General features: G+C 42.0%; 2 protein-coding genes across 12 annotated transcripts in view; one reads left to right on the top strand and one right to left on the bottom strand.

Moving 5' to 3' along the window:
- OSBPL9 (oxysterol binding protein like 9) overlaps positions 1-24,205 on the top strand; it is a 223,716-nt gene extending 199,511 nt beyond the window's left edge. For all 11 annotated transcript variants that reach the window (XM_055138078.1, XM_004607137.3, XM_004607131.2 and 8 more), the window contains 13 exons: positions 2,573-2,732; positions 7,116-7,228; positions 7,341-7,459; positions 12,514-12,599; positions 14,889-15,060; positions 16,397-16,481; positions 17,231-17,341; positions 17,801-17,864; positions 17,939-18,079; positions 20,667-20,745; positions 22,098-22,189; positions 23,142-23,277; positions 23,531-24,205. In XM_055138078.1, coding sequence (XP_054994053.1) covers positions 2,573-2,732; positions 7,116-7,228; positions 7,341-7,459; positions 12,514-12,599; positions 14,889-15,060; positions 16,397-16,481; positions 17,231-17,341; positions 17,801-17,864; positions 17,939-18,079; positions 20,667-20,745; positions 22,098-22,189; positions 23,142-23,277; positions 23,531-23,605 — 1,433 coding nt within the window. In that variant the 3' untranslated portion in view covers positions 23,606-24,205. The remainder of the gene's footprint in view (positions 1-2,572; positions 2,733-7,115; positions 7,229-7,340; positions 7,460-12,513; positions 12,600-14,888; positions 15,061-16,396; positions 16,482-17,230; positions 17,342-17,800; positions 17,865-17,938; positions 18,080-20,666; positions 20,746-22,097; positions 22,190-23,141; positions 23,278-23,530) is intronic.
- Positions 24,148-25,388, bottom strand: part of NRDC (nardilysin convertase) — a 66,992-nt gene continuing 65,751 nt past the window's right edge. The window contains exons 30-31 of the mRNA XM_004607139.2: positions 24,945-25,034; positions 24,148-24,866 (exon numbers count right to left, since the gene is read on the bottom strand). Of these exons, the coding sequence (XP_004607196.2) occupies positions 24,669-24,866; positions 24,945-25,034 (288 nt within the window). The 3' untranslated portion in view covers positions 24,148-24,668. The remainder of the gene's footprint in view (positions 24,867-24,944; positions 25,035-25,388) is intronic.

The following is a 25,388-nucleotide window of genomic DNA, read 5'->3' as shown; positions in this document are numbered from 1 at the left end:
ATCCCATATGGTCCCCTGAGCACAGCCAGGGGTAATTCCTGAGTGAAGAGCCAGGAGTGAACCCTAAGCATCGCTGGGTGTGACCCAAAAAGGAAAAAAAAAAAAAGAAAAGAAATTTAAAACGGGCTAGAGAGATAGTCCAGTGCCTGAGACACTTGCCTTGAAAATAACCAACTTAGATTCAATCCCTGGCACACTGTATGGTCCTCTGTGTTTGAAAAAAAAAGGGGGGGGTTATTTTTTATTTTTTTGGTTTTGTTTTTGGTTTTGGCTTTTTGGGTCACACCCAGCGATGCGCAGGGGTTACTCCTGGCTTTGCACTCAGGAATTAGATGCTCAGAGGACCATATGGGATGTCAGGGATTGAACCCAAGTGGGTTGCATGCAAGGCAAATACCTGCTTGCCTATCTCTCCAGGCCCCCCACCCCAATTTTTTTTTTAATATGTTGCATTTGTCTATTTGGAGGTATGTAAAATTAGGTACAAACTGAAAAGTGAACTTGCTCTTACTACTAATTGTTGGTAATTAAGATTAATTATTTTAGAAGATGTTTCAGAACAGCATTTTATAATACTTTAAATTTTTTGTTGAGTCTAGAGAGAAGTGCTTGCTTTGAGTGTGATCAATCCTGATTCCCTGGCACCATTTATGGTTTCCCCCTGCCACTGCCAAGAGTGATCCCATAGCACACAGCCGGGAGTCAGCCCTTGCACACTGCTGGTGTGGCCCCCTAACAATATTTGGGTTGGTCCCCCTAACAATAAAATGTTTTAAAAATTTTTTAATTAGTATGTGATTTTGTATATTGTTTGCATTTTCATTTTTTTTTTTTTTTTTGCTTTTTGGGTCACACCTGGCGATGCACAGGGGTCACTCCTTGCTCTGCACTCAGGAATTACTCCTGGCGGTACTCAGGGGACCATATGGGATGCTGGGAATCAAACCCGGGTCAGCCGCTTGCAAGGCAAACGCCCTACCCGCTGTGCTATTGCTCCAGTCTCTTGTTTGCATTTTCAACTTAATTTCTCTATCTGCTTTACTTTACCTCTCTCACTAATAGAAAAAAAATTGAGAAAAATAACATTCTTTGCTCTCATAAGAACTCAGTTCTTTTATTTGCAATTCTTATTCAAGCTCGGTTTTCTTTTTGGACTTATTTTCAGTTGTATGATCACCTGAAGTATTTATGTACTACTTAACATTTATCATCCTTGGGCCAGAATTATAATATGGAAGGTATACCTTGCACTTGGTTGACCTGTATTCGATCCCCAGCATCCCGTATGTTCGCCAAGCCTGCCAAGAGTGATTATTGAGTGCACAGCCAGGAATAAACACTGAGCACCACTAAGTGTGGCCCAAAAAACAGCCAATAAAAAAAGGCTAAAAAATAAAACCAACTCCCCCCCCCCCCCGTCCCCGTCATCATCTTACTCGTTTTTGTCTTTTTTCAATAAGACAAAAATATCCCATCTTATTGTTACATACAGAGATGAACTTTAGAGTGTCCACAATAAACATTACATTTACAGGGGATAGTTTTTAATGTTATTTAATTTTTAGGGGGCAATTTTGTGTGTGTGTATATATACACACATATCTCTCTGTATGTATATATACATACACACACAGAGATATGTATATATATATAGATATATATATATACACACACATATATATCTCATCATGACAAGTGTGGCAGGTAGAGGTTCTCTTTTCCTTAATGTTTGTTCCATTGACATGGTATTGGGCTAAAACTTACTTCATAGGTGGCTTTGGATTCACTTTTATTCCTTTTATCCGTTTTTCTAGAACTCTCTCTAGAACTGTTTTGTTTGTTTTTTTACTTAGAAGTAAAATGTCTTGGCCAAAAAGTCTTAGATTACCAGCAGTAACTTAATTATAAATTTAATCTTCTCCAGGCATTTCTACTTGGCATAAATTGCCTTAGAATCTTGGGTGTTAAATATTTGTTAAATTGGTCTCAGTACTTAATTGTTCTGTTTGATACTTTCATTGTTATTAACATATTACTAAATTACAACCAGATGATCATTCCAGAGATTAGATTTCAGTCTTCTATCTCTTGGATTTTGTTTTGGGGTCACACCTGGCTGTGCTCAGGGACACAGGCTTTTGAGTTCTGGGACTGTTGCTGGCAGTGCTCAGGGGACCATATCGGGTACCAGGATCCAACACAGCCTTACTAACTTACCAGCTGTGCTCTCTCTCTCTGGCCCTTCTTCTTTATCTTTTTTAGACTCTAGGCTAAAAAGATATTTTTTCCTACACCTTTTATTTTAAAAGACTTTGTCCTTTTTTATTATTATTAAGAACAATCAGTATACGTTAGGGAACTTTACGTAGATGGTGACCACTACAACATATGGACACATAGCAAGGAACCTTAACATGGCTTTGTCCTTATTCTGAACTAAGATTTACCTTATTTTCTAGTTTAAATGTGGATTTTCTTTTACTTCTAGAAAGACTTTGAACCCCTCTCTGTAGTTTCTTTCCTTCCGTACGCAATATTCCACCCTAATTTGAAATTTTTTTTAACTTCCTAGGCAGTGGGCACTCACCACCTAGTAGCAGTCTCACTTCTCCAAGCCATGTCAACTTGTCTCCAAATACAGTTCCAGAATTCTCTTATTCTAGCAGTGAAGATGAATTTTATGATGCTGATGAATTCCATCAAAGTGGTTCATCCCCAAAGCACTTAATAGAGTAAGTGGATGAATTAACATAGGTATTTAAACAATTCTCCTGGTTTTTAAAAATGTGATTTGAGTGTGAACTCAGTGTTAATGACAGGCTCCCTTCTGAATTATTTTGAAAAAAGTTTTTTAAAACTTATTTTTAGTTGACTCTTTGAGCAGTCAGTTATATAATAGCCGGTTTTTACCCCAACTTAATGCAACTATAGTAAATTAGCATTGAACTATTATAATAAGCTAGTGTTATTTACTAATTAAACTCTGGGTTTTATTTCTTCAGCACCAGCATTAGGAGATAGTCAAGTGAGTATCAAGTAAGCTGTGAAGTACTATACTATGTGTTTTGTGTTGAAGATAGTCAACACTTGTAAAAGCCAGACATTATACTAGGTAGAGGGGTGCTACAGAAATGAGAAAATAATCAGTTTCTTCACTCAAGGAACATAACATCTGTTGAGGGAACAGACCTTTATAATCCAGTGGTTATGTGCTGGGGTTAAGAATAAGCACAGAAAATCAAGTAATCGTTTTCGAGTCCTGAAGACTCAGGGACAGACTCACCAGGAAAAGAGGCTGTGATTCTCAAGTGTGAGTTGAGAGATAGCTCGTGGGTGGGGGAAATGGAAATGTCCTCCTGCAGCCGAGCCTGCTGAGAAGGGCCTGGAGAGGTGGGGGGATGGCTTAGGGTCTTAGGGAGTTGTACGTCCCCGTGTGTGGCAATAGTATTATTAGAAGTTGTGGGTATTTATTACTTTAAGAGGCGTCTTGGATGTGACTCAGGTTTTAGAGCACAGGCGTGGCTCTGGATTTGATCCCTGGTGCCACATGGCCACCCTGGGCGGGGCCCAGTGTTTGTATTTTGAAACGACAAAAAGGCTAGGTTAGGAAAGTTTTTTCATTTTGTGTATCTGAATGTTTTTTTCCCAGACAATGACAGTTATTGATCAGACATGTTCGGGTTTCATCAGAGTAGGCAAATTGTGACAGAAATTGAAGGATATTTTCACTAGAATTATATCTGACCTATTTCATGTTATCACATTAACCCATTGTACAGAAAATTGGGTTAACGTGGATTTTTTTTTTGGGGGGGTCATACCCGGCGATGCTCAGGGGTTACACCCTGGCTCTGCACTCAGGAATTACTCCAGGTGGTGCTTGGGGGACCATATGGGATGCTGGGAATCGAACCTGGGTCGGCCGAGTGTAAGGCAAACTCCCTACCCACTGTGCTATCGCTCCAGTCCCGAATGTGGTAATTTTTGTGTGAACTCTTATAATACTGATAAGTAAAATGTCTTAGCCTTTAGTACATTATAAATAGCTGTCCTGAATTCTAGTCTCAGCAAGAATGGGCTCTAAAATCTGTGTGAGTCAAGGGATGTTAATCAACAAATTACTATTTTTAAAACTAATTTTTTCAAATGAAGATAATGTTTCAGTTTTAAGGGGTCATTGTAAACATTTAAATGAGAATAATGCTGGTCAGTTGTTTATAATAAACACTCAAAATAGAAGCCAATCGAAAGTATATTAATATTTATTTGCTTTAATACTACTTAATGTTTGTGTTATATTTGGTTTAGTCTGAGGGTTTAGTTTTATATTTTTGGGCCATACCTTGCAATGCCCATGGCTTATTCCTGGCTCAGTTTTCAGAATCACTTCTGGAAGAGCTCGGGAGACCATAAGTGGTGCCAGGGCTAGAAGCCGGATTGGTAGCATGTAAGGCAAATGCCCTACCAGCTATACTCTCTCTCTGACCCTGTGTTTGATTGTTCCCCCACCCCCATTGTTGTTTTGTGTCTTAGACCACAGTGGTACCTGGGGGTCACTCCTGTCTGTGAGGGACCGTGCAGTCCTGGGGATCAAGCCCAGACCTCTTACATGATCTAGTGTGGAGTTTCTTTGTAAGAAAAATCTTACTTGACTTTGGTTTTGTTTTTATTTGGAGTGGGGCATGAGGCATCCCAAGATAGTGCTCAGGAGGCCTGGGGGCCCCTCCGAGTGACTCTAGGCCAATCTGGTTCAATACATTGGCCCAAGAATGCAGGGTTACGTGGATCTTAAAGTACCCAGGATTTCCCGGGGCCACCCCAGCAGTGATGGGAGGCATCCCGGGCTCTCCCCTGTGGTACTTGGTCCTCAGGGAATCGTGCAGAGGATAGAACCAGCCCAAAGATTGTGAAGTCTTGGCCTTAACCCCTGTCCTATCTTTCTGTCCCCTTTTCTTTTTTAATGAGAAACACTGTCTGGGACTCTTATTCTCTTAAGTTTGCATATAAACTGCGATGTACCTTATTCCAAAAGTTGTGTCATAACTGCTCTCAAAATTCATACAGAAAATTGTTGTATTGCTTTAAGAATTTTTGTTACAGCAGTCAAATTCAGCTTTTGAGTGAGGGGGGACAAATCAGATATCTGTGATCTTAAATGTATACTGTTAAGTTTTGAGGCCCAAAATAAAGGTTTGGTAATCTGCAACTATAGAATAACAGCTTTGATACTGTTATAAAATATCACTGTCATCTCGTTGCTCATCGATTTGTTCGAGCAGGCACCAATAACGTCTCTCATTGAGAGACTTATTGTTACTGTTTTTGGCATATCCAATACACACGGGTAGCTTGCCAGGCTCTGCCGCATGGGCTTGATACTCTCGTGCGGGCTTGATACTCTTGGTAGTGTGCTGGGCTCTCCGAGAGGGGTGGAGGAATCGAACTTGGGTCGGCCTCGTGAAAGGCGAACGCCCAACCGCTGTGCTATCGCTCCAGCCCTAATACCTTAAATTTTTTTTTGTGCTAACTCTCTGACCTCAGGGTGTTTGCAGGATGGGATGGGATTTATGGAATGTACTACACTGTTAGTGAACACTGGGCTTCCAGAGCAATGGTGACGGGCGTGAGTGTCTGACAGTCGTAACGAATGGACTCAGGATGAGGTGCTTCTGGGTGAGGCGGTATGTGGCTGGGGAGAATCTGCATATTACAGCATCCTGAGACACTCTACTATGTTTGCTCTGAACTCCGAATTGCTGTCAGACAAGAGTTTGTTTTATTTTTAAAATGAAATTGGGGCTGGAGAAGTAGTATAGTGGGTAGTCGCTTGCCTTACACGCACGCGGCTGACCCAGGTTCCATCCTAGACATCCCATCTGTTCTCCTGAGCACCACCAGGAGTGATTCTTTGGTGCAGAGCCAGGAGTAACCCTTAAGCATCACTGGCTGTGGCCCAAAACCAAATAATTTTTAAAAATAAAGATGAAATTAAATAATTAGGGCAAATTATGTTTAAATTTGAATATATGCTATGTTAAGCACATAGAAATTTGTGATTAAATACTATTATGTGTGCCATTTTATAAATTTTAACTGCTGTGAAAAGGTGCTGGAGAAATAGCACGGGGGTTAAGGCACATGCCTTGTTGTGGACTGCAGCCCTGGGTCCTTCACCAGCTTTGTATGTTCCCAGAGCATGGCTGGGGGTGGCCCAGGTCATCCCTGGGACCGGAGGGCCTGAGCTGCACCACCTCCTGGACACTGGCATTGAAACACTGGCCTGGTCCACTGGGCAGCACTGGGAGACCCACTCCCCCAATCTGTATTTGTACACCAAATAACTTTTTGGACTTTTTGTTGTTTGATTGTCGGAAGTTACTCCTGACAGTGCTTGGGAGACCATATGGGGTAACAGGAATTGAACCTGGGTTGGCCACATAAAAGGCAAGTTCCCCGCCTGCTACTATCTCTCTGCTCTCCCCGCCCCCCCAGCCAAGTAACCCTTGTATATAACTTGACATTGGTTCAAAAGAGGAAGCTTCCTTTAAATCCTGCTACTATTATGCTCTCAAACTTTCATAATGCCAGCTATCATAAATTTATTTGCAAAATAAAAGTTTTACTTTGTAATCACAAGTAAAGTTCAACTTCACAGGGAAGAACATTGATAATATCCATGTGGACCTTTATCAGAGGATCTCAAAAATATAAACAAGAACTCCTTTTGAGACTTAAGTGGCAGTTTTAAGGTTCTTAAAATTGTTGCCAAAAATTATGACATAATCTACATTTATGAAAGCTCCCTACCGGAATGAATTCTAAATCAGTGGAGAGGAGAGTTTTGCTGATTTTTTTTTTCCTTTTTTCAGTCTTGCTGACTTTAGATGACACACTGTGTAAAACACATGAGACCTTGCCTTCACTTGACGGTCTCAGAACGTGCCAGGGAAAGAGTTGGACAGTATCTGTGTGTATTTGTAACCAGCTCGCTGTAAGAATCAAGTGTTTATCTGTCAGCTGTATGTGTTCCTTCAGCTTAGCTTTCTGAGGACTAGCACCTTGCTGTGGTTTGGAATTGCTTCCTTCAGCTGAAGAAGTTGATTAATCTTTTTCAGCTCCTCTGGATCTGCCTCAGTCTTGACGCACAGCAGCTCGGGAAATAGTCTGAAGCGCCCAGATACGACAGAATCGCTCAATTCTTCCATGTCCAATGGAACAAGTGATGCTGGTAAGTGATAGTTGAGGATTTAGCTGGGGGGAAAAAATTTTTTTTTCATTCCCAGTAGCAGCACAGATTGACCTGATTTCACACTGGTCTAAGAGATGCTGTTTTGTTTCAGATCTTTTTGATTCACATGATGATCGAGATGATGAAGGGGAGGCTGGGTCTGTGGAGGAGCACAAGAGCGTGATCATGCACCTCCTGTCCCAGGTCCGGCTTGGAATGGACCTTACCAAGGTAAGAAGCAAACTTGGCATTTGCTGCAAAGCTCACTATGTTCCTGTCTCATTTGCAGTGATCAGATGGTGACTGCCTGCTAATGTAGCCAGTGGCATGACTGATTACTGTCTTGTATTTTAATCTACAAGTAGATGAGAATACTGAAATATTTTATGCATTTATAACAGTAATTTTGTAGTTTGGACTGTATGGATTAAAATTTGGGTTTTATATATGCAAACCACAATATTATTGGACTTGGTTAACGATTTAAACAATCTGAAAGCAACATAATGCTCATAGGTCCAAATGAATGGAGTTCTGATATTGGGGATAGACCATCTCTGTTTGCTTCCTGTCTCTGCTATCATCAACTCTGCCCTTGAGCAAATTCCTTCCTCTGTGATCTTCAGGAATCTCACATGCAGAATGAACATATAGTAGCCTGTGTCACAGGGTTTTGTAAGGACTGGAGGATTAGAATAGGCACTGAATGGAACATTGGATGTGACACACATTAAGCCATACAATTATTGTGATCTGTATTTGAATTTAATCCAACTTGCAACTCTATCATTTTGGAGGGATGGCACCTTCCCCACAGTACTCAGACTCTGTGAAGCATTCTCAGCTGCTGGGCCTGCCATGCCATTCTCAGTTGCTCAGGCCTAAAGCTGCTATGGGCCAGCAAAGTCACATTCAGGAAGTGCTATACCCAGCATGACGGAGAGAACATTTGGTGCCAGAGCTAAGCCAGAAAGAACTAGGGCCTCGAACATGCAAAGCATGTGCTCCACCCCTGTGAGCTATCTTCATGACCCCTGAACTTGGTACTCTAAATGGATTGCCTGATTTAGGAAACTGATGTATAGTCTTTCTGTATCCTTGCCACTGTACTTTTTTAAAAAAAAAAAAAAAAAAAAAACCTTATTCAGGGCTGGAGCAATAGCACACAGCATTTGCCTTGCACACAATCGACCTGAGTTCGATTCCCAGCATACCACATGGTCCCCTTAGCACTTCCAGGGGTAATTCCTGTGCATAACCAGGTGTAATCCAAAAAGAAAAAAAGAGAGAGAGAGAGAGATTAAATAACTTGGCTAAGTCGTTAAGGGGCAGTCGAATCCATTATGGTCTATGATTCCATGGTCTGCAGTCTTTTCACTAGTGCCTTTTTTCTACTTTCTCTTAAATTAACCTGTAATATTTCCTAGTAAGGATTTACACTTTTACCCCGAATCTAAATGAAACTAGCAGCACAAGGATAGCATTAATTTGTGGAGCCAGTATACTTTTTTCTCTACATCCTTTTAACACTTGTTCCTTTTAATGTAAGCTGTTCTCTCAGTGTAATACTAAATTTCCTCTCACATAATGAGTAGAGTAGTTCCAATATGGAATAATGCAGTGGATCAGCATTATGAGAAAGGACCAGGGTTCCTTCTGTCCCCTGCTGTTATCCACAGCATGCCCGTTCACACTCAGACTTACCTCATCATTGCGACAAGACTGCCATGCTTTCAGTCTTCACTTCCTTACACAAAGGGAATGGGTTTTATCACCCGCACCTTCTGGTCCCCCAGGCATCACCGAGTGCAACCCTGGCGGTCTCGGTCATCAACCAGGTCTTGCCCTGGAGGCCTCTGAGCACCAGAGGTAATTCCAGCACCAGGGCCAAACGGGAGTAAATTGAACCACGGCCTGTGGTAGGCAGGACCCCTGCTCCGCCCAGGGCCTCCCGAGCAACTTGGAAGTTAGCCCCCCAAAAAGGAAATAATATGAAGGAAAAATAATTTCTTTCTGTGGAGTGTTTTTGTTGGTATTATTAGGACATTCTTTTCTAGATGTGACCCATCAGATCACACTTCCATTGAATCTCAGTGCCTACAGGGGACCAGTGTTGATAACATGGAGACCAGATGATTGGTTTAGATCAGAGGTTCCCAGACTTATGTGGCCTACTACCTGCTTTTCAGAAAAAAAGCACATCCCTGGAAATCTACCCTTAGATGAACAAAAAATGCAGTCCCCAGTTGCATCCAGGGCTGTTTCAGTACAGCAGTATTGCCTACTTTGGGAAACACCAATATAGATTAATCCACATTCTGTGTCCCCTAACTCTTGCTGGGGGTGGGATGATAGATGTGTTAACCAAGGTATTAGTCATAATCATATTTATTACTATTGACTCATCATTTCCTCTGCCAGAGAATCCATACTGTGTCATTAGTTACAAGAAGCTTATTATATCATGAATGATTAATAATCATTATTTCTAATGTTGTTAAAATGAGCAATTTTAGTAATTTTTTTGGCACAGGTGACAGTGATTACTAGCACGATTCTGAGGTCTTCATTCCTTTCATGCATTCCCAACTGTTACTGTAATAATGTCTAAAATTTCTATTTCATTCTTCTATTTATAAAACCTTTTTTTTTATGTATTTTACAAAAAGATTTACTTCCTGGGCCAGGGAGAAAGCTCAGAGGGCTGGAGCGCATGTTTTGCCTGTGGGAGGCCCAACTTTAGTCTTTACTGCTGCCTGCTTCCTGAGGAACTCCGGGTGTGACACAGAAAACAGTGACAAAAGAGTGACTTCCCAAGTGTTTCATAGGGTCTGGAAATGCTACTTTACTTGGTCTGCAGAACAGTCCTAAGATTTAGGCCGAGCATGTAATTTAATCTTCCTTAAAGGAGTTAATTTTCCAGGAATTCTTCATCTCTAAAGTAAGTCCTTGAACTCAGTTTTGAAGACCGCTTGACTCTTTTCTCAGAGCTCTAGCAACCTAGTGTAACGATAATGTATCACGCAGTTAAGACTTGTTGATTTAGAGTTCTCAATAAAAGGTTTTAGTAGAGAAAGAACGACCCTTTTTCTTTTGATTACCCATCAAATCTTGTTAGATATTTTTGGAGCGTTCTTTTTTGAGGGAGCCAGAGGATGCTCCCAGCAAACTCTCAGCCAGCCAGGGCAGTGGTTCGTTGCAAAGGCTGAGATTGGAGTCATACTTGGGCCCCTTGATGCGGGGGACCACCTGGGTCCCACCTGGAGCTGTTCAGGAGACTGCAGCTCAGGGATCTAACCGGGTTGGTTACATGCAGGCCATGGACCTTTACTTTTTGTCTCACTCCTCTTTTTTGAATTGTCTGTTCAATTCTTTTGTTCTTTTTTTTTTAACTGGTAGTCTTTCGTTGATTTGTAAAAAGTGTATATTACAGGTGTTTAACCCTCTTTTATTCTTACTTGGTGATTTACAGTTTCTTTGTATTCCTGGAGGTAGAAATCACACGAGTCACTGCATAGGCCTACCTGTTAGTCTAACCAGAGTATGAGCAGACATGTCCTATGGAAGGAAAGTGAAAAGTTCTGGGGCTGGAGAGAGAGTGTGGGAAAAGGCCTTGCATGCGACCAAGCCAGGTTTAATCCCCTGAGCACAGAGTCAGGAGTAAGCCCTGAGCATTTCCAAGGGTGGCCCAAAGAAATAAACGAACAAAAAAGTGTAACTAGAGAGTCTGGTAGTAACTGACTCATTGCAAATGTTATGTAGCCTAAGTGTCGCTTGCAAAGCTTGTGTTCCCCCTTACCCTTTTTTAATACTCCCCCCTCCCCTGGTTTTGGGGCCACATCTGACTACTCTTGGGGCTCACTTCTGATTCTGTGCTCAGGAATTACTCCTGGCAGGGCCCTGGGGACCCTGTGGGTTCTGTGATTGAAGCTCTCAGCCTCCAGTAAGGGAGTGCCACCAACTACTCACCCTGCCCAGCACCCCCCCCCCTTTTTTTTTAGGGTTTTTTTTTTTCTTTTTGGGTCACACCCAGCGATGCTCAGGGGTTACTCCTGGCTTTGCACTCAGGAATTACTCCTGGCAGTGCTTGGGGGACCATATGGGATGCCGGGGATTGAACCCAGGTCGGCCGCGTGCAAGGCAAACGCCCTACCCGCTGTGCTATTGCTCCGACCCCAGTTTTTTTTTTTACTTCTTTTTTTTTTTTTAGTTTTTTTTTTTACTTCTTTTTTTTTTTTAGGTTTTTTTTTTTTTTTGAATCACCATGTGGAAAGTTACAAAGCTTTCAGGCTTGAGTGTCAGTTACACAATGCTCAAACACCCATCCCTTCACCAGTGCACATATTCCTCAATCAAGAACCACAGTAAACCTCCCCCTATCCCCCCAGCCCCCCACCCCGCCTGTGTAGCTGATAAATTTCACTTTACTTTCTCTTTACTTTGATTACATTCAATATAAAGCTCTTCACTGGCCCCAGGGCTCCGTGCTCCATCCTGTCACACCCATTTCCTAGCTCCTTGTCTTTGTCTTTTTTCCTTCCTTTACAGTGTCTTGTTTTCTCCTATTTCTGTTCCTATCGCCTTCTTTTCTGCCCCCTTATTCTTTCCTAAGGCTTTTCTCTAAGGCGGTCACCTCAGTGGATTACTTCACAGTTCTGCTCTCATTCTGAGCCAGTAAACAACATAATCTGTCCTTCTCCCAGGCTTCCGGGGTTTAAAAAAAAAAAAAGGCAAATCTGTATTTATGACATTCCACCTAAAAAAGTAAATGCCAGTATAATTCTCCTATACTTGTTTTTGCCGCCTCCATAGCATCTGACACAGGGTATTGTGAGGCCTACTTCTGAAAGAATAATTTAGACAAATTGACATTTCAACATTCAAAGCAGAATTTTGGTTTGGTTTTGGTTTTTCATTTGTTGGTCATGTTTCTGGGCATTTCTGCATGAGAATTGTTTGGGAAATTGGCGTCACAAGCATTCCTGGGCAAAACTCGGTGGGTATGTGAAGGTTACCAAAATGGCAGTCAGGCCCTCGATGTATCTTAGCGGTTGAGCAATCTCTATCTGTCATTGGATTTTATCTTCAAGGATGAGCTGTGTGGGCTGGAGCAGTAGTACAGCAGTAGCGAATGCAGCCCACCTGGGTTCGATCCCTGACATCCTATATGGTCCCCTGAGCACTGCCAGGAGCGCAGAGCCAGGATAGCCCTGAGCATCACTGGGTGTGACAGAAGGCCAAAAAAAAAAAAAAAGATGAAATGTGGTTTTTTTTATGTTTTTCAGGTAGTTCTTCCGACATTCATTCTAGAAAGAAGATCCCTTCTAGAAATGTACGCAGACTTTTTTGCACATCCGGACCTGTTTGTGAGGTATTTGATTGGATATGATACTCTCTGATATTTACAAATGTTACTCAATGACTTCTTGCCTTTGGGAGGAAAAATGGATTCTTTTTTGTCTTCAGATATTTCTGGGGGAAAGTGTTGTTGAATGTTGTATGCCTACTTGTTGGTTTAGGTTAATTACATGGTGGTCGTGATGTTGGCAGCCAAATTCAGCACATCGCTTTGAGAAATCTTGAGAGCCATGAAGGGGTAGCTCGCTACAGAACTTGGACTCTGAGCTTATTTGAGCCAGGGATGGGCAGTCATTGTTCGTTAGCTCGGTCTCATGATGAACTTCCCCTCCTGGAGATCAGCAAACCTTTCTAAAGCACCTGTTTGCCAGACACTTTGTTAAGAGCTGGAGAAGGGAAAAGTCAAGTGGATGCCATTGAGGAGCTTGTGGTTTAGGGTGCAAAGTATAGATTGGAATGAGTCCGTATTTATTAATAAAAGAAGCACTTTTATGAGGTAAAAATGGTTTACAAGGGAATGATTTCATATAGCACTATAGCACTAACATCCCATTGTTCATTGATTTGCTCGAGCGGGCACCAGTAACGTCTCCATTGTGAGACTTGTTACTGTTTTTGGCATATCGAATACACCACGGGTAGCTTGCCAGGCTCTGCTGTGTGGGCAGGATACTCTTGGTAGCTTGCCGGGCTCTCCAAGAGGGACAGAGGAATCAAACCCAGGTCAGCCGCATGCAAGGCAAACGCCCTACCCACTGTGCTATCGCTCCAGCCCAATTTCATATAAGAGACTTGCAATTGTCCCAAAAAAAGCCTTTTTGTTTTTAATTGCTGGATATTTTGTAAAAGCAAAATCCATCTGTATGCTATTTACAAGAGAGAAACTTTAAGACATTGGTTTGTTAAAAGCAAAAGAGGAAGGAGATTAAAATACGGTATTCAAAATGCTTACTGAGCATAATAAAACTAGTCTGGCTGGACTAGTAAAAGAACCCATGTATTTTTTAATAAACTTTTATTTTTTTAATAGCGGCTTCCCCAGGGGAACTCAGGGGTAGTTGGATCCTCTCCTCACCATATCTCACCAGGTTTTGCTAAGCTGCTTGAACCTGGCTGTGCCAGCCAGCAGGGTACTAGGGGGATACAGGTGTGTGGTCAAGGGACGTTACAGGTCAAATCAGGCCTTGTGCAAACGAGTTTGTACAAATGAGACCTAAGTCATATTTCTGATGATAAAATATGGGTGTGGATAATAAGACCTTTAAGTGCACATGTACCTAATAACACAGTTTCAAAATACATGCACTGTTGAGTTGGGGAGCCCGGGAGCTTGAGTGTACAGCACAGCTGGTGCTGGGTACACAGTGCGTGAGCAACATTGGCCTAAACTAGGGAGAAACAGACAAGCATGGGTGATGGTTGGCAGTTCCTCGGGAATTAAGCCAACAAGTAGCTCCCAGCACACATCCCCCCATAGCCCTGCAGCAAATGCCAGCACGTCTGTAGGATGTAGACAGTGTTCATGGTTGACTTTCCCAGATGCCATCCAACAGTTATTTAGCTTCAGTCCTTTGATTGCATTGTATGTGCATTCAAGATCAGCCACATAGTGGGGGACTTAATACATTTAAGGTGACTGTAATCAAACATTTTCTACCACAAAAGAATTAAATTAGAGGGGCTGGAGCATTTGCCTTGCACGCGGTCAACCCAGGTTCGAATACCAGCATCCCATATGCATCCCTGAGCACCGCCAGGAGTAATTCCTGAGTGCACAGCCAGGAGTAATCCCTGTGCATCGCCGGGTGTGATCCAAAAAGAAAAAAAAGTTAGAAACCAATAACATGAGGGAACCAGGGTTACAGAATAAAAAGCCAGTAACACGACAATAAACTCTGTAGCCATCTGATAATTACACAATCCACTTAAATGAATTTCTGGAACAAGCAACACTGTGATATTAGAAACCAGAAACAGGGTTTGCCTCAGGATGAGGAACAGGATTGCTTGCCAAGGAGTTTAGGGAAATGAGAAGATTAAGGGTCACAGAAAGGTTCTCAGACTAATTGGATGTTGATGCTTCATTAACTGGACATAGATACTTGTCAAGTTCATAAGAAACAAGTATATTTAATTATGTTGTTATACCTCAGTTTTAATAAGCAACTTTGAAGTAGTAATTACTAGCCCTGGGTGTTCTCAGCATGGCCGAGAGCGGCCCCATTCATGATGGAAGCTGAGAGACACCAACTGTCATCCTGTCAGAAAGCAAGACAGTAAATTTGGTATTTCTTCCTTGCAGCATTAGTGATCAGAAGGATGCCAGAGAGCGAATGGTCCAGGTTGTGAAATGGTACCTCTCAGCCTTTCATGCAGGAAGGAAGGGGTCGGTTGCCAAGAAGCCATACAACCCTGTTTTGGGCGAGATCTTTCAATGTCACTGGTCATTACCAAATGATACTGAAGAGAACGCGGTGAGTTCTGCATTGAAGTTCTAAGGAATACAGTTGTGAACAGATGCAGGATTTTGTTTTCTTGGGGGCAGATAATATTAAAGGCAGTCCTTGAAAGATGCTTCCCACCCATGAACAGTGTTACTGGGTGGGCATATTTTGAATAGAATGAGCAAGGGGGAAACGCTTTGGAAACCAGATCACATATACACAGCCTTGTATAATGATAATTTTATGTCTTAATGAGGCTTTTATTTTTGTTTTCTGATGACCATTATGATGAGCTTTTGAAAAAACAAAAATGGGGCAAAAACATAAGCTTTGCTCCAGGAGGGACATGATTCCGCTGCAGTGTGGAGGTTGAGCTGAGCGTTTAGGGGAGTCAGGCAGAGAGGAACCCCACACCCAGATTTTGGCATGTGGTTGGTATTCTTCGCTGCGGAGGGAAAGAGAGAATGAGAGGTCAAGGACTCTGATATGAAATTTTAAGGATGAGGGGCTTTAGAGACAAATGAGTGGAGCTTCTCAGCCTCGGAGTTAGAATTAGGAGTTTGGAGCTCAGGGGAGAGGTTTAGGAGCTGGGGTTTGCCGTGTTTACTATAGTTAAATGATCAGTCTGTAGCCCTGCATTAGATGAAATCATCTGTGGAAATAGCAGGGCCCGAGGACAGTCTTGAGCCTCAGAACCCCAGTATTTAAATGGTGATGGAAAACTTGAATATTCAGAAAGGAATGGAAAAAATTACCCTAGTACGAGCCACAGCGCCTGTCACAAGAGTCTTCCGGCAACCATCACTTTCATTATGTACTTTTGGTGGGGTGGAACCACACCCAGTGATGCTCAGGGACTATTCTTGGCTCTGATTGGAAGTAGCTCCTGTGGTGCTTGCGGGCCTACCTGTGAGGCCAGGAACGGGCTGCATGCAGGGCCGAGTCCTGTCCCTTATTCCATCTCTCTGGCCCCCTTATTTTTGTTTTTATTTGTTTCTTTGGAGGCAATTGTTTGTGGGGCTCAGGGGCTTGTGCTGGCCTGGACCCCTCACTCCCACATGTGAAGCTACACGCCAGCTCCCAGGATACCTCTGTGCTTAGTCATTCGGCAGACATCGATAACTACTTACTCTTCCAGGCCCAGAGTTAGATCCAAGCTTTCAAGGATGTCTTGTTCAAGAAGATTGATGAAGAAATCATTTAAATCGTGTAATAAGTGTCATAATAAAAGTCATATAAGTGCTTTGGGTTTGTAGAGGTGGGAGCAGTAAACTTCCTAGGGAGTCAGAAGATTCAGTGTCATGATTTTCTGCAGTGTCATTTGTGTTACCACATCCAAAGAAAATGATCTTCTATTTGTTCACAGGAGCTGGTTTCTGAGGGACCAGTTCCCTGGGCTTCCAAAAACTGTGTAACATTTGTGGCCGAGCAGGTTTCCCATCATCCACCCAGTAAGTTCCAGAGCTCCTCTGCAACATTCACTTTTAAGGTTATTTGAAAATGAAACTCTCGCTAAGGTCACCTGCTGACAGTTCTATGGTGATGTGTTATGTTCCCCACCCTGTGAGGACTGTTTCTTCATATATCTGCTCCTGCATAAGTTCCAAACACTCTTAGCTTTGTGGATTCAAGATGTATAAAAAGAAGGAGTTTAGGAAACAAACTTTAAATAGGTTTCATAAGTTATGGTGCCATTAAAGTTGTTGATTTATAGTTGCAATGCTGCTATACCAATTCCTCCACTGGTGTTTTGGTTTGTGTGTGGGTGTGTATGTGTGTGTTTTGACGGTGATTTGGAGTGCTCGGTAGTGCTCAGGGGCTACTCCTGGCTCTGCTCAGGAGTGACCCCTGGAAGTGTGTGAGAGGCCTGTGTGGTGTGAGGGATTCCACCATGGCCATGTGCAAGGCAAGAATATAACCCCTGTGCTCCTCTCGCCTCTAGAAAATGCACTTCTAATGCTTCTAAGTCATTTGTAGTTGTGCATCTTTGAGGCCCATGACATAAGTGAGACATCATTTCTGCAGACATAGTAGGGAGAATGCTTATCCTTGTTTGCTTGATGTAGTTTTAAGACTGAAACTACTATATAGATAAGGTTGGGGTTAGGTCAGTAACATGCTTCTAACCAGAACAAGTATTTTTATTTTCAGCCTCTAGAGTTGCTGTATAGTGCACTAATTTAAAGCAATGTTTATTCAGTTTCAGCCTTTTATGCTGAATGCTTTAGCAAGAAGATACAATTCAATGCTCATATCTGGACCAAATCAAAATTCCTTGGGATGTCAATTGGGGTTCACAACATAGGACAGGGTAAGTCTGGACACTGGATAAATAATCTTCTTTTAAAAAAAAACTTATTTTTGGTTTTGGGGCCACACCTGGCTGTGCTTAGGGTGTCTCCTGGCTGTGCCCAGGAATCACTGTGGGGCTCGGGAGACCATATAGGGTGCTAGGGATAAAACCTGGGCTGGCTGCGTGCAAAGCAAGTGCCTTAGCCTCTGTACTATCTCTTTACCCCTCAGTCAATCATGTTTAATGAGAGAATTTTGTGTTGTTCTATGTATGCTAGGCACTTGTCTAATTAGAGATAATGGCACCTCAAAAGCCATTGTTTGTAAGCACATGTTTTGGGATAAGAGTAGAATTGTGGTACAAGATTTTTGTTTTCCCCCCTCAATTGAATGAATGTTCAGGATTTTGTCAGCCAGATGATAAGGCTTTCTGACCAGCTGACACCACTCATCAGATAGTCTTCCCGTCTCTCCACAGGCTGTGTCTCGTGCCTAGACTACGATGAGCATTACATTCTCACATTCCCCAACGGTTATGGAAGGCAAGTAGTTGTGTCCACTTAGTTGGATCAGCGAGCCCTCAGGCCCTGCCTTACTGGATTCTCTGATCTTGCAGGTCGATCCTCACAGTGCCCTGGGTGGAACTTGGAGGAGAATGCAATATAAATTGTTCCAAAACTGGCTATAGTGCAACTATCATCTTCCACACCAAACCTTTCTACGGGGGCAAGAAGCACAGAATAACTGCTGAGATTTTGTAGGTATTTTGTTTTTCTGCTTCAGTACTTTTCTACGTCTCTCACTTACTTTTCCTTTGCCTTAAAAAAAATACTTCTATGTTATAATTGGGCTATTTTATTTGAAAATGTATTTCACATCTTTTCTGTCAGATCTCTTAATATCGCATTTCAGAAAGCGACCCAGAGGCTGGGTAGGGCAAAGTCATCAGTAGCATTTCTTTAGGAGCCAGCCTTGCTGTCGGGAACTGAAACGAGTCTTCCCAGTCTTCCTAGTTACTCCAGAGTACGAATTTCTGACTCTCTTCGCAGACTGAACCATGAGTGAGTTAGTCCCTTGATAGTCTGACTGTCCCACTGAAGTGTTTTCACGGTGTCTTTTCCCCTGCTCCTTTACTGGAGAAACACAGTGACCATCACATCTTGGCTTGAGTTAGAGGAAAGAGGCTGAGCTGTCTGGATGACAGTCACTGTTTGGGTGGGTTTGGCACTTGGAGGGGGAAAGCTGCAGGACTTGCTCTCTCCCCAGAACTTCCACAAGAGGTAATGTTTTTATCTTGTTTCTTGGAACAAACCCAGTAATTCTCCAGTTATTCCTGGCTTTGTACTCACGAATAACACCTGGCAGTGCTCGGGGGAGCATACATGTGGTTCAGGGCCTTGAACCAGGGTTGGTCACATGTAAGGCATGTGCCTTAACCCCTGTACTACCTCTCCAGCCCAGAAAAAGTGTTCAGATGCAACACATAGAACCAGTTTTCCAGGGAGAACATCTGATAACAGAATCAACAGCCACACAAATTTTGAGCAGAATGTGGCCATGAAGTTTACTAAAGATCACTGTAATTTTTTTTTTTATAAAGATAAATTTAGCTTAGCAAGCAGCACTGTCACACTAACTGCATTTGCCTCCCAAACAAGCAGGTGGTTGTCAAAAATAGGATATAGAACAAAGAAAGGGGGGCGGGGTATTTCCCAGAACTTTCCATCACTCATAACTAGATCATAGAAGGTTATCCTCAAAGTTGGGAGCTAAAAGGGCTCTGAAATAACCCCTCTAACACTAGTAGTTATGGCCCCAAAACAAAACAAATTTTGTAAAAAGTTATTTTTTTGTTCGTGAATTTTTTCTGTATATAATTGACAGGACAGCAAGTTTCTCCAGTCTGCTTCTAGAAGTCAATCTGTACATTTTACAATTTTGGGGAAATTTTGTAGACTTTTGTCTACAAAATTGGTTTTAAGGCATATTGCTTCTTCATACGAAGAAAATTGATTAGACTTTAGGCATGAGTCTCCCCAAAAGTCCCCACACTGCAGTTTAGAATCACTGCCTGATGACATTGTACCTGTAGATCATTCTTTCCTGTTGTCCCACTTTCCTTTCACTCCCCTAAATCATGAAGCTTTTAATCGGTGAGGATGGGAGATGTGTGCTAAAAGTAGATAAAGGACCAAACATGATCACCTCTCAGTATCTGCATTGCAAACCATAATGCCCAAAAAGTAGAGAGAGTATGGGGAATATTGTTTGCCAAGGAGTCAGGGGGAGGGTGGGGAAAGGAGGGGGATGTTTACTGGGGATATTGGTGGTCAGGAATGTGCACTGGTGGAGGGATGGGTGTTTGATCATTGTGTGATTGTAACTCAGACATGAAAGCTTGTAACCTTATATCACAGTGAATCAATAAAATTTTAAAAAAAGAAAAGTTTGGGGCCGGTAACAGCAGTTCTCATCCCCATCTCCTGGGTAGTTTTATCTTTTAGCCTCCATGCCTTTTTTTCTGAATCTTCGCTTTGATGCATCTCCCAGATTCCAAATGTGCCTAACAAAGCACTGCTAGATCCCAGCAGAGGCCTCTGCACCTTTGAAGGATCTTGCCTTAGAAGAGTCCAGACCATTGGATCCCAGTGAAAGCCTGGGTCTCCCACAGTGTGTGCTTTTGCAAAGCCTTCCCTGACTCACCCCTGCAGGTTTGCCCTAGAGCACATGAACTCACCCTGGCATGAGCTACGACAAGGCTATCAAGAGTTGAGGGCAAGGACTGTTCCTAGTGTGCTTTCGCCCCAGCACCTAGTAAAGGACTCTTGCTCGTCTCAGTCACTGTTCTTGGTATCTTGAGTTTTATTAGGGTGCTGGTTCTATAGTTACCTCTGGGAAGTCCAGTTGTGTTACGCTGATTTAACCAGATTTCATTTTGGTAAGAGTTGCTTTTCTAATTTTTGCACTTCATATAATAAACCTAGGCTAAATAGACTAGATTTTATATATATGTGTGTATGTGTATATGTTCATGTGCTCGCTCTTTATAGAGAGTAGCATTTATGCTTTGGGATATATGTCCATATATATACACATACATGTATTTATATTTATACATATGTAAAAACTTAGTTGTTTTTTTGGTTTTAGGACTTTGTTACTTTTGTGGGGGCTACACTCAGTGGTGCTTGGGGGCTATGCCATTCTGGGCTTGGACTCCAAGCCTTAAACACACAGGATATATACTCTACCGCTTGAGCCACATCTTTGTTCCCCAGATAGTTTTAGTAGAATAACTTTACTTTTAGCTTGAGACTAACACAAATGTTTCTTTTTCTATTTAGTTCTCCAAATGACAAGAAGTCCTTTTGCTCAATTGAAGGGGAATGGAATGGCATAATGTATGCAAAATATGCGACAGGGGTAAGAAGTCTTTTACCACTTGTGGGTTACATTGGACTGTACCTTATTCTTTACTCTTTGTTTGAAAATCTAGTTCTAATAGAAGGCTAGTGTTTTCCCTCACCCACCCCTTCCCCAGAAGTACAGGCTGTTGCATATTTTTCTGTCCTCTTCTATCAGAACACCAAGAATACATGTAAAAAAGCAAAAATGTTTGGCACATAGCAAATATCCAGTAGGTGTTAGCTTATATATATTAGAATTTGTGATATATTAATGAAATGCTAGACCAACTTCTGTTTTCTACACAGTTTCACTTTGTATAAGAAACAGACTCTCTCTGGCACTAAGGGTAAAGAAATTAGTGTGACATTTCTGGCCCTCAAGGAGCTTATAAGTAGTAGGAAGAAGTGTGGGACTTCCAGGAAGAGCCAATAAGTCTTTGTTGTCTGCAAGAAAGTTTTATTTTTAATTCATGCAAGTATGTACTTATATAATATGTGTCTATGACTTTAAAAAAAAACACAAGCTACAATGTGATTATCATGCTTTAAAAAGAATTGTTTTCGATATGGAGAGTTCAGACTGTGAAAAAACACCTGAACATACTTAATACTTGTTTGGAAGCTGGAGAAATGGTACAGCAAGCAAGCACTTGCCTAAGGTTTGATCCTCAGCAGCCTACATGGTCCCCTGAGCTTGCCAGAAGTTAAGGTCTTTGCACTGGTGGTGTGGCCCAATGAAAACTTGTTTGGGGTCCAAGCTAATATAGCTTGAGATCTGTAGCACGTAGCCAAATTGAAAATGTCCACTGAATGGAATCATTACCAAAACTTAAGACACACAACTCTATTTTATGCTGAAGATTACATATGAAACTATTATCTGTATCAGTATTTCTCCCCCTTTTCCACTGTGGTCCCCCTTCTTGCCCCCATCCTGTTTGGTCCCTTGCCGTAGCCTCCATGGAGAATTGCAGGTCTAGAGCACTGACATACTTGGGCACACTTCCAGTTGTGGGTTTGGTCTCCGACCACCCCAGAAAAAGAATCAAAAGAATCTCACCATAAAGCAAGTTTCACAAATAAGTTCTAAGGCAGAGTTGTACTCTCGTTTCATAAGTGTGCAATATTCTTACAACTCGGTATACATCACTGAACGTAACACAAATTAAGCCCAGGCTGTTGGGAAAATGGCACTGATGCACTTGCCGCAAGATGGCCACTAACCTATTTGTTATAAAATAATATGTAAAGAGCAATAAAATGAGGTATGTGTATCACAGGTATTTTTTACACTTGCTAATTGAAATCTGGGAAGAGTTGCAGTTTCTTCCTAATGCGAACAGAAATATTCCTGCCTCTCCTTTCTAGGAAAACACAGTTTTTGTAGATACCAAGAAGTTACCTATAATCAAGAAGAAAGTGAGGAAGCTGGAAGATCAGAATGAATACGAGTCCCGGAGGTAAGGAGACCTGCTTGGGAGCGACTAAGGCAACATCACACTCACTGTACTATCCCTCCGGTCCCCATCTTTGTAGTACATAAGACATGGCATTGCGATCCTAGTTAAGAGGTAGATAGGAAAAAAAACACCTTCATGTCTTTGTTGTTTGCAAAAAGTTTTATTTTTAAATATTTTAAATGCCTAAGTATGTATGTGTATAGTATGTGTCTCTGACATGACTTTTAGAAACAAAAGCACTAGCTGCAATATAATTATAGTGCTTTACAAAGAAAATTCCAGGACTAGTTTAGTGGCGTGGTAAAGCCCGTGAAGCAAGTATGAAGTCCTGGGCTTGAATCCCTGACACCAGAAACAAAAATAATAAACTCAGTATTATCAAATACTGACTTGCAGCTTTCTAATAGTCTCATATTTCCCCCTTTCCTTTTGCATGATAAAATAAGGTTTTTGTAAATGACTGTTGCTGCAAACCCTGTGCCCTACCACCTGAGCTCCACTCCAGGCCATAAAGAACTCTGGTTGAGGAGTCACACACTCAAGTTCCTTGTTGAGCATGTCAGGGAGAGGATTTCTAAAGGTGTGGAAACATTGTCTCTTTTTTTTCTGAAATGGAATTTCAGTTCTTCTATCGTGAAGGACACAGGAGATGGTGAAGTGACACCCCTCAGAGCTATGACTGGAATCAGTAGTCTCAGCTCCTTCATTCTAGGGAGCCATATATTCCACTTTCCACCCACCCGGCTCCTCTCTGACACCAGCTGTAGAACCTTCCATTCTGTTAACTCCGTGCCTTGGGGCCTTAGAGAGCTTGTCTTTGAAAACACCACTTAATGCCACTTGATTTAGACTAATTCTGCTGTACTCGGGTGGCTCTAGATCTCTTCTCACCATCCCCAGAGTTTTCACTTAGCACCTTGTCTCCACTTACCACCTTTGCTTCTTTCTGTAGCCTTTGGAAGGATGTAACTTTCAACTTAAAAATAAGAGACATTGATGCAGCAACTGAAGCCAAGCACAGACTTGAAGAAAGACAAAGAGCAGAAGCTCGAGACAGGAAGGAGAAGGAAATTCAGTGGGAAACCAGGGTAAGCTGACTTTGGAGATCCTGCCCCAACTTCCCGCTGCTCCTCACCCAGTACACCTGACCTGTGCCTCATTAAGTTCTCTGAATGTTGGGGCGGGCGACCAAACATCGCTTGAGATGGGCATGGTGCGGGACACTGCGTGAAACTGCCCTTCGTGAAGCGCCACAGGGAGAAGACATGTAGCAGTAAAATGAGAGCACAGAGATACAGTGTTTATAAGTGTGCAACTGGATTCGTCTTTTTTCTCTTACAGTTATTTCACGAAGATGGAGAATGTTGGGTTTATGATGAACCGTTACTGAAACGTCTTGGTGCTGCCAAGCATTAGTTTGGAAATGCAAAGTTTATAGCCCCGTGACCAGAGCAGTAGGCATAATAAGCAGCCGCCTTTTGGGGGAGAACCTGCTCACTCCCTTCTTTATTGCAGTGGTTCCTATCTCAGGGATACCGGACTTTCCGATGCAGGTGAACAATTAAAGCAAGAAAAGCTTCCTTTTTTCCTCTTCCGTGGCAGTTACAATTTTGACTTCAGTCCTGAGGAAAAGCTTCAGGTTTTGAAAACAAGATGTCTGCTCCTTTTCAAACTCTGTGCTTTGAAAAGCATTTATAAATCCTGGTCTCAAATTATGCATTCTACTACTGCTACTGAGATGTACAACATGTTTCTAGTTCACATAATCAGGTTATATATATATATATATATACACACACACACACACTTATATACACACACATATACATATATACATATACACCTGATGGCAGATTTTTCATGAATACTCCATCTACTGTAAATAGTGGTTCCTCCGAGTTATTTTAGAAAATTAGTGCAATGTATGTATTAAAATCAAGTGTTAAGAAATTTCATGGTCTCACTTCAATAATTTTTATTTTGGAATTGACCTATTAAATTGTATCTAACTCTGGACTACAGTTATTAGCTTCTTAAGGCTTCATAAAGTGATTTTTTCCAACCTTTTTTCAAAATGTGTTTCTTGTATTTATGGTTAAACTGGTGCCAGTATTTTGGCAACCTTGAATATAGGAGTTGACTTTTTACAAGGACAATGGACCATAATGACAGTTCTCTTCTTTTCTCACCCTTTCCCCTTTACTCTCATCGACTCCAGTCTTAATTCTCATAGTGCACATTAGGACTGTCCACCCACCGGAACAGTAAACTGAAGGACAGTAACATGGGGGGACTCAATCTGAGAGGGACAGGTGTTTTCAGACTGCTTCTGCAAGCCTGTCAATCCCAGTTTACCTTTGGCTTGGAAAGGTTCTCTGATGCAGGTACAGAATATCCAGTGGAAGCCCTAAGTAATAGCAACATTTCATGAAATACACATTTTTAAGTGCACAGTTCTCCAGGCCAACAAGACTGCAGTTTATTTGACTATTTTATGGTAGGGGAGAAGGTTAAGTGTTGATGTAAAGGCCCTGATATCAGTGATGGGGATGGTAGACTCTGCCAGCAGAGGAGAGGTTGGCAGGTAGGTTAACTGCATCACGTCACAAGAAGAGCTTGAATCTTCACTGTAGGGGGCGTTGTCCTCTTCTGTCTCATACTTCCCAAATCCAACAACCTGAAAAGAGGCCAAAGACCTATTAGGATCTGCGGTATCAATCTGCATGACAACTCTGTAGAGCATAAAAATACTCACATGGACACTGAGCATTTTACTTCCTGGGCCTCTGTGAGCCTTGAACCAGTTGACCAAGTCTGATTTTGAGAATGACTTCAGTGCTTCAATCTTGCGGAGAGAAAACAGGAGAGAGGCAAGCTTTTAAAGACTAGCAATGTACTCGATAGTTCTTAAAACATAACCCCTAGCTCTCCTTGGCCCTGCTCGGCACACCCGACATACCCTTTGAAGGCTCAGCTTGATCCCATAACCTTCCAGTGTAGGATAAAAAATGAGCTCTCTGTACGTGGCACATCTGTGTGTTTTATAGAAACAACCAGCCCTGGCAGAGAAGCAAACTGTAATTACAGCTAAGTGCTGTATACACTGGCTCAGTGTCACTTTGCAGGCACATGGTAACTTGAGAAAATCCACTAGGGAAACAGGTGAAGAAACCTGATCTGTCCTACCTGTTTTGGAAAA

This window comes from Sorex araneus, chromosome 5, assembly GCF_027595985.1.
Source record: "Sorex araneus isolate mSorAra2 chromosome 5, mSorAra2.pri, whole genome shotgun sequence".
NCBI lineage: Eukaryota > Metazoa > Chordata > Mammalia > Eulipotyphla > Soricidae > Sorex > Sorex araneus.
This window is presented reverse-complemented; position numbering and strand designations above follow the sequence as displayed.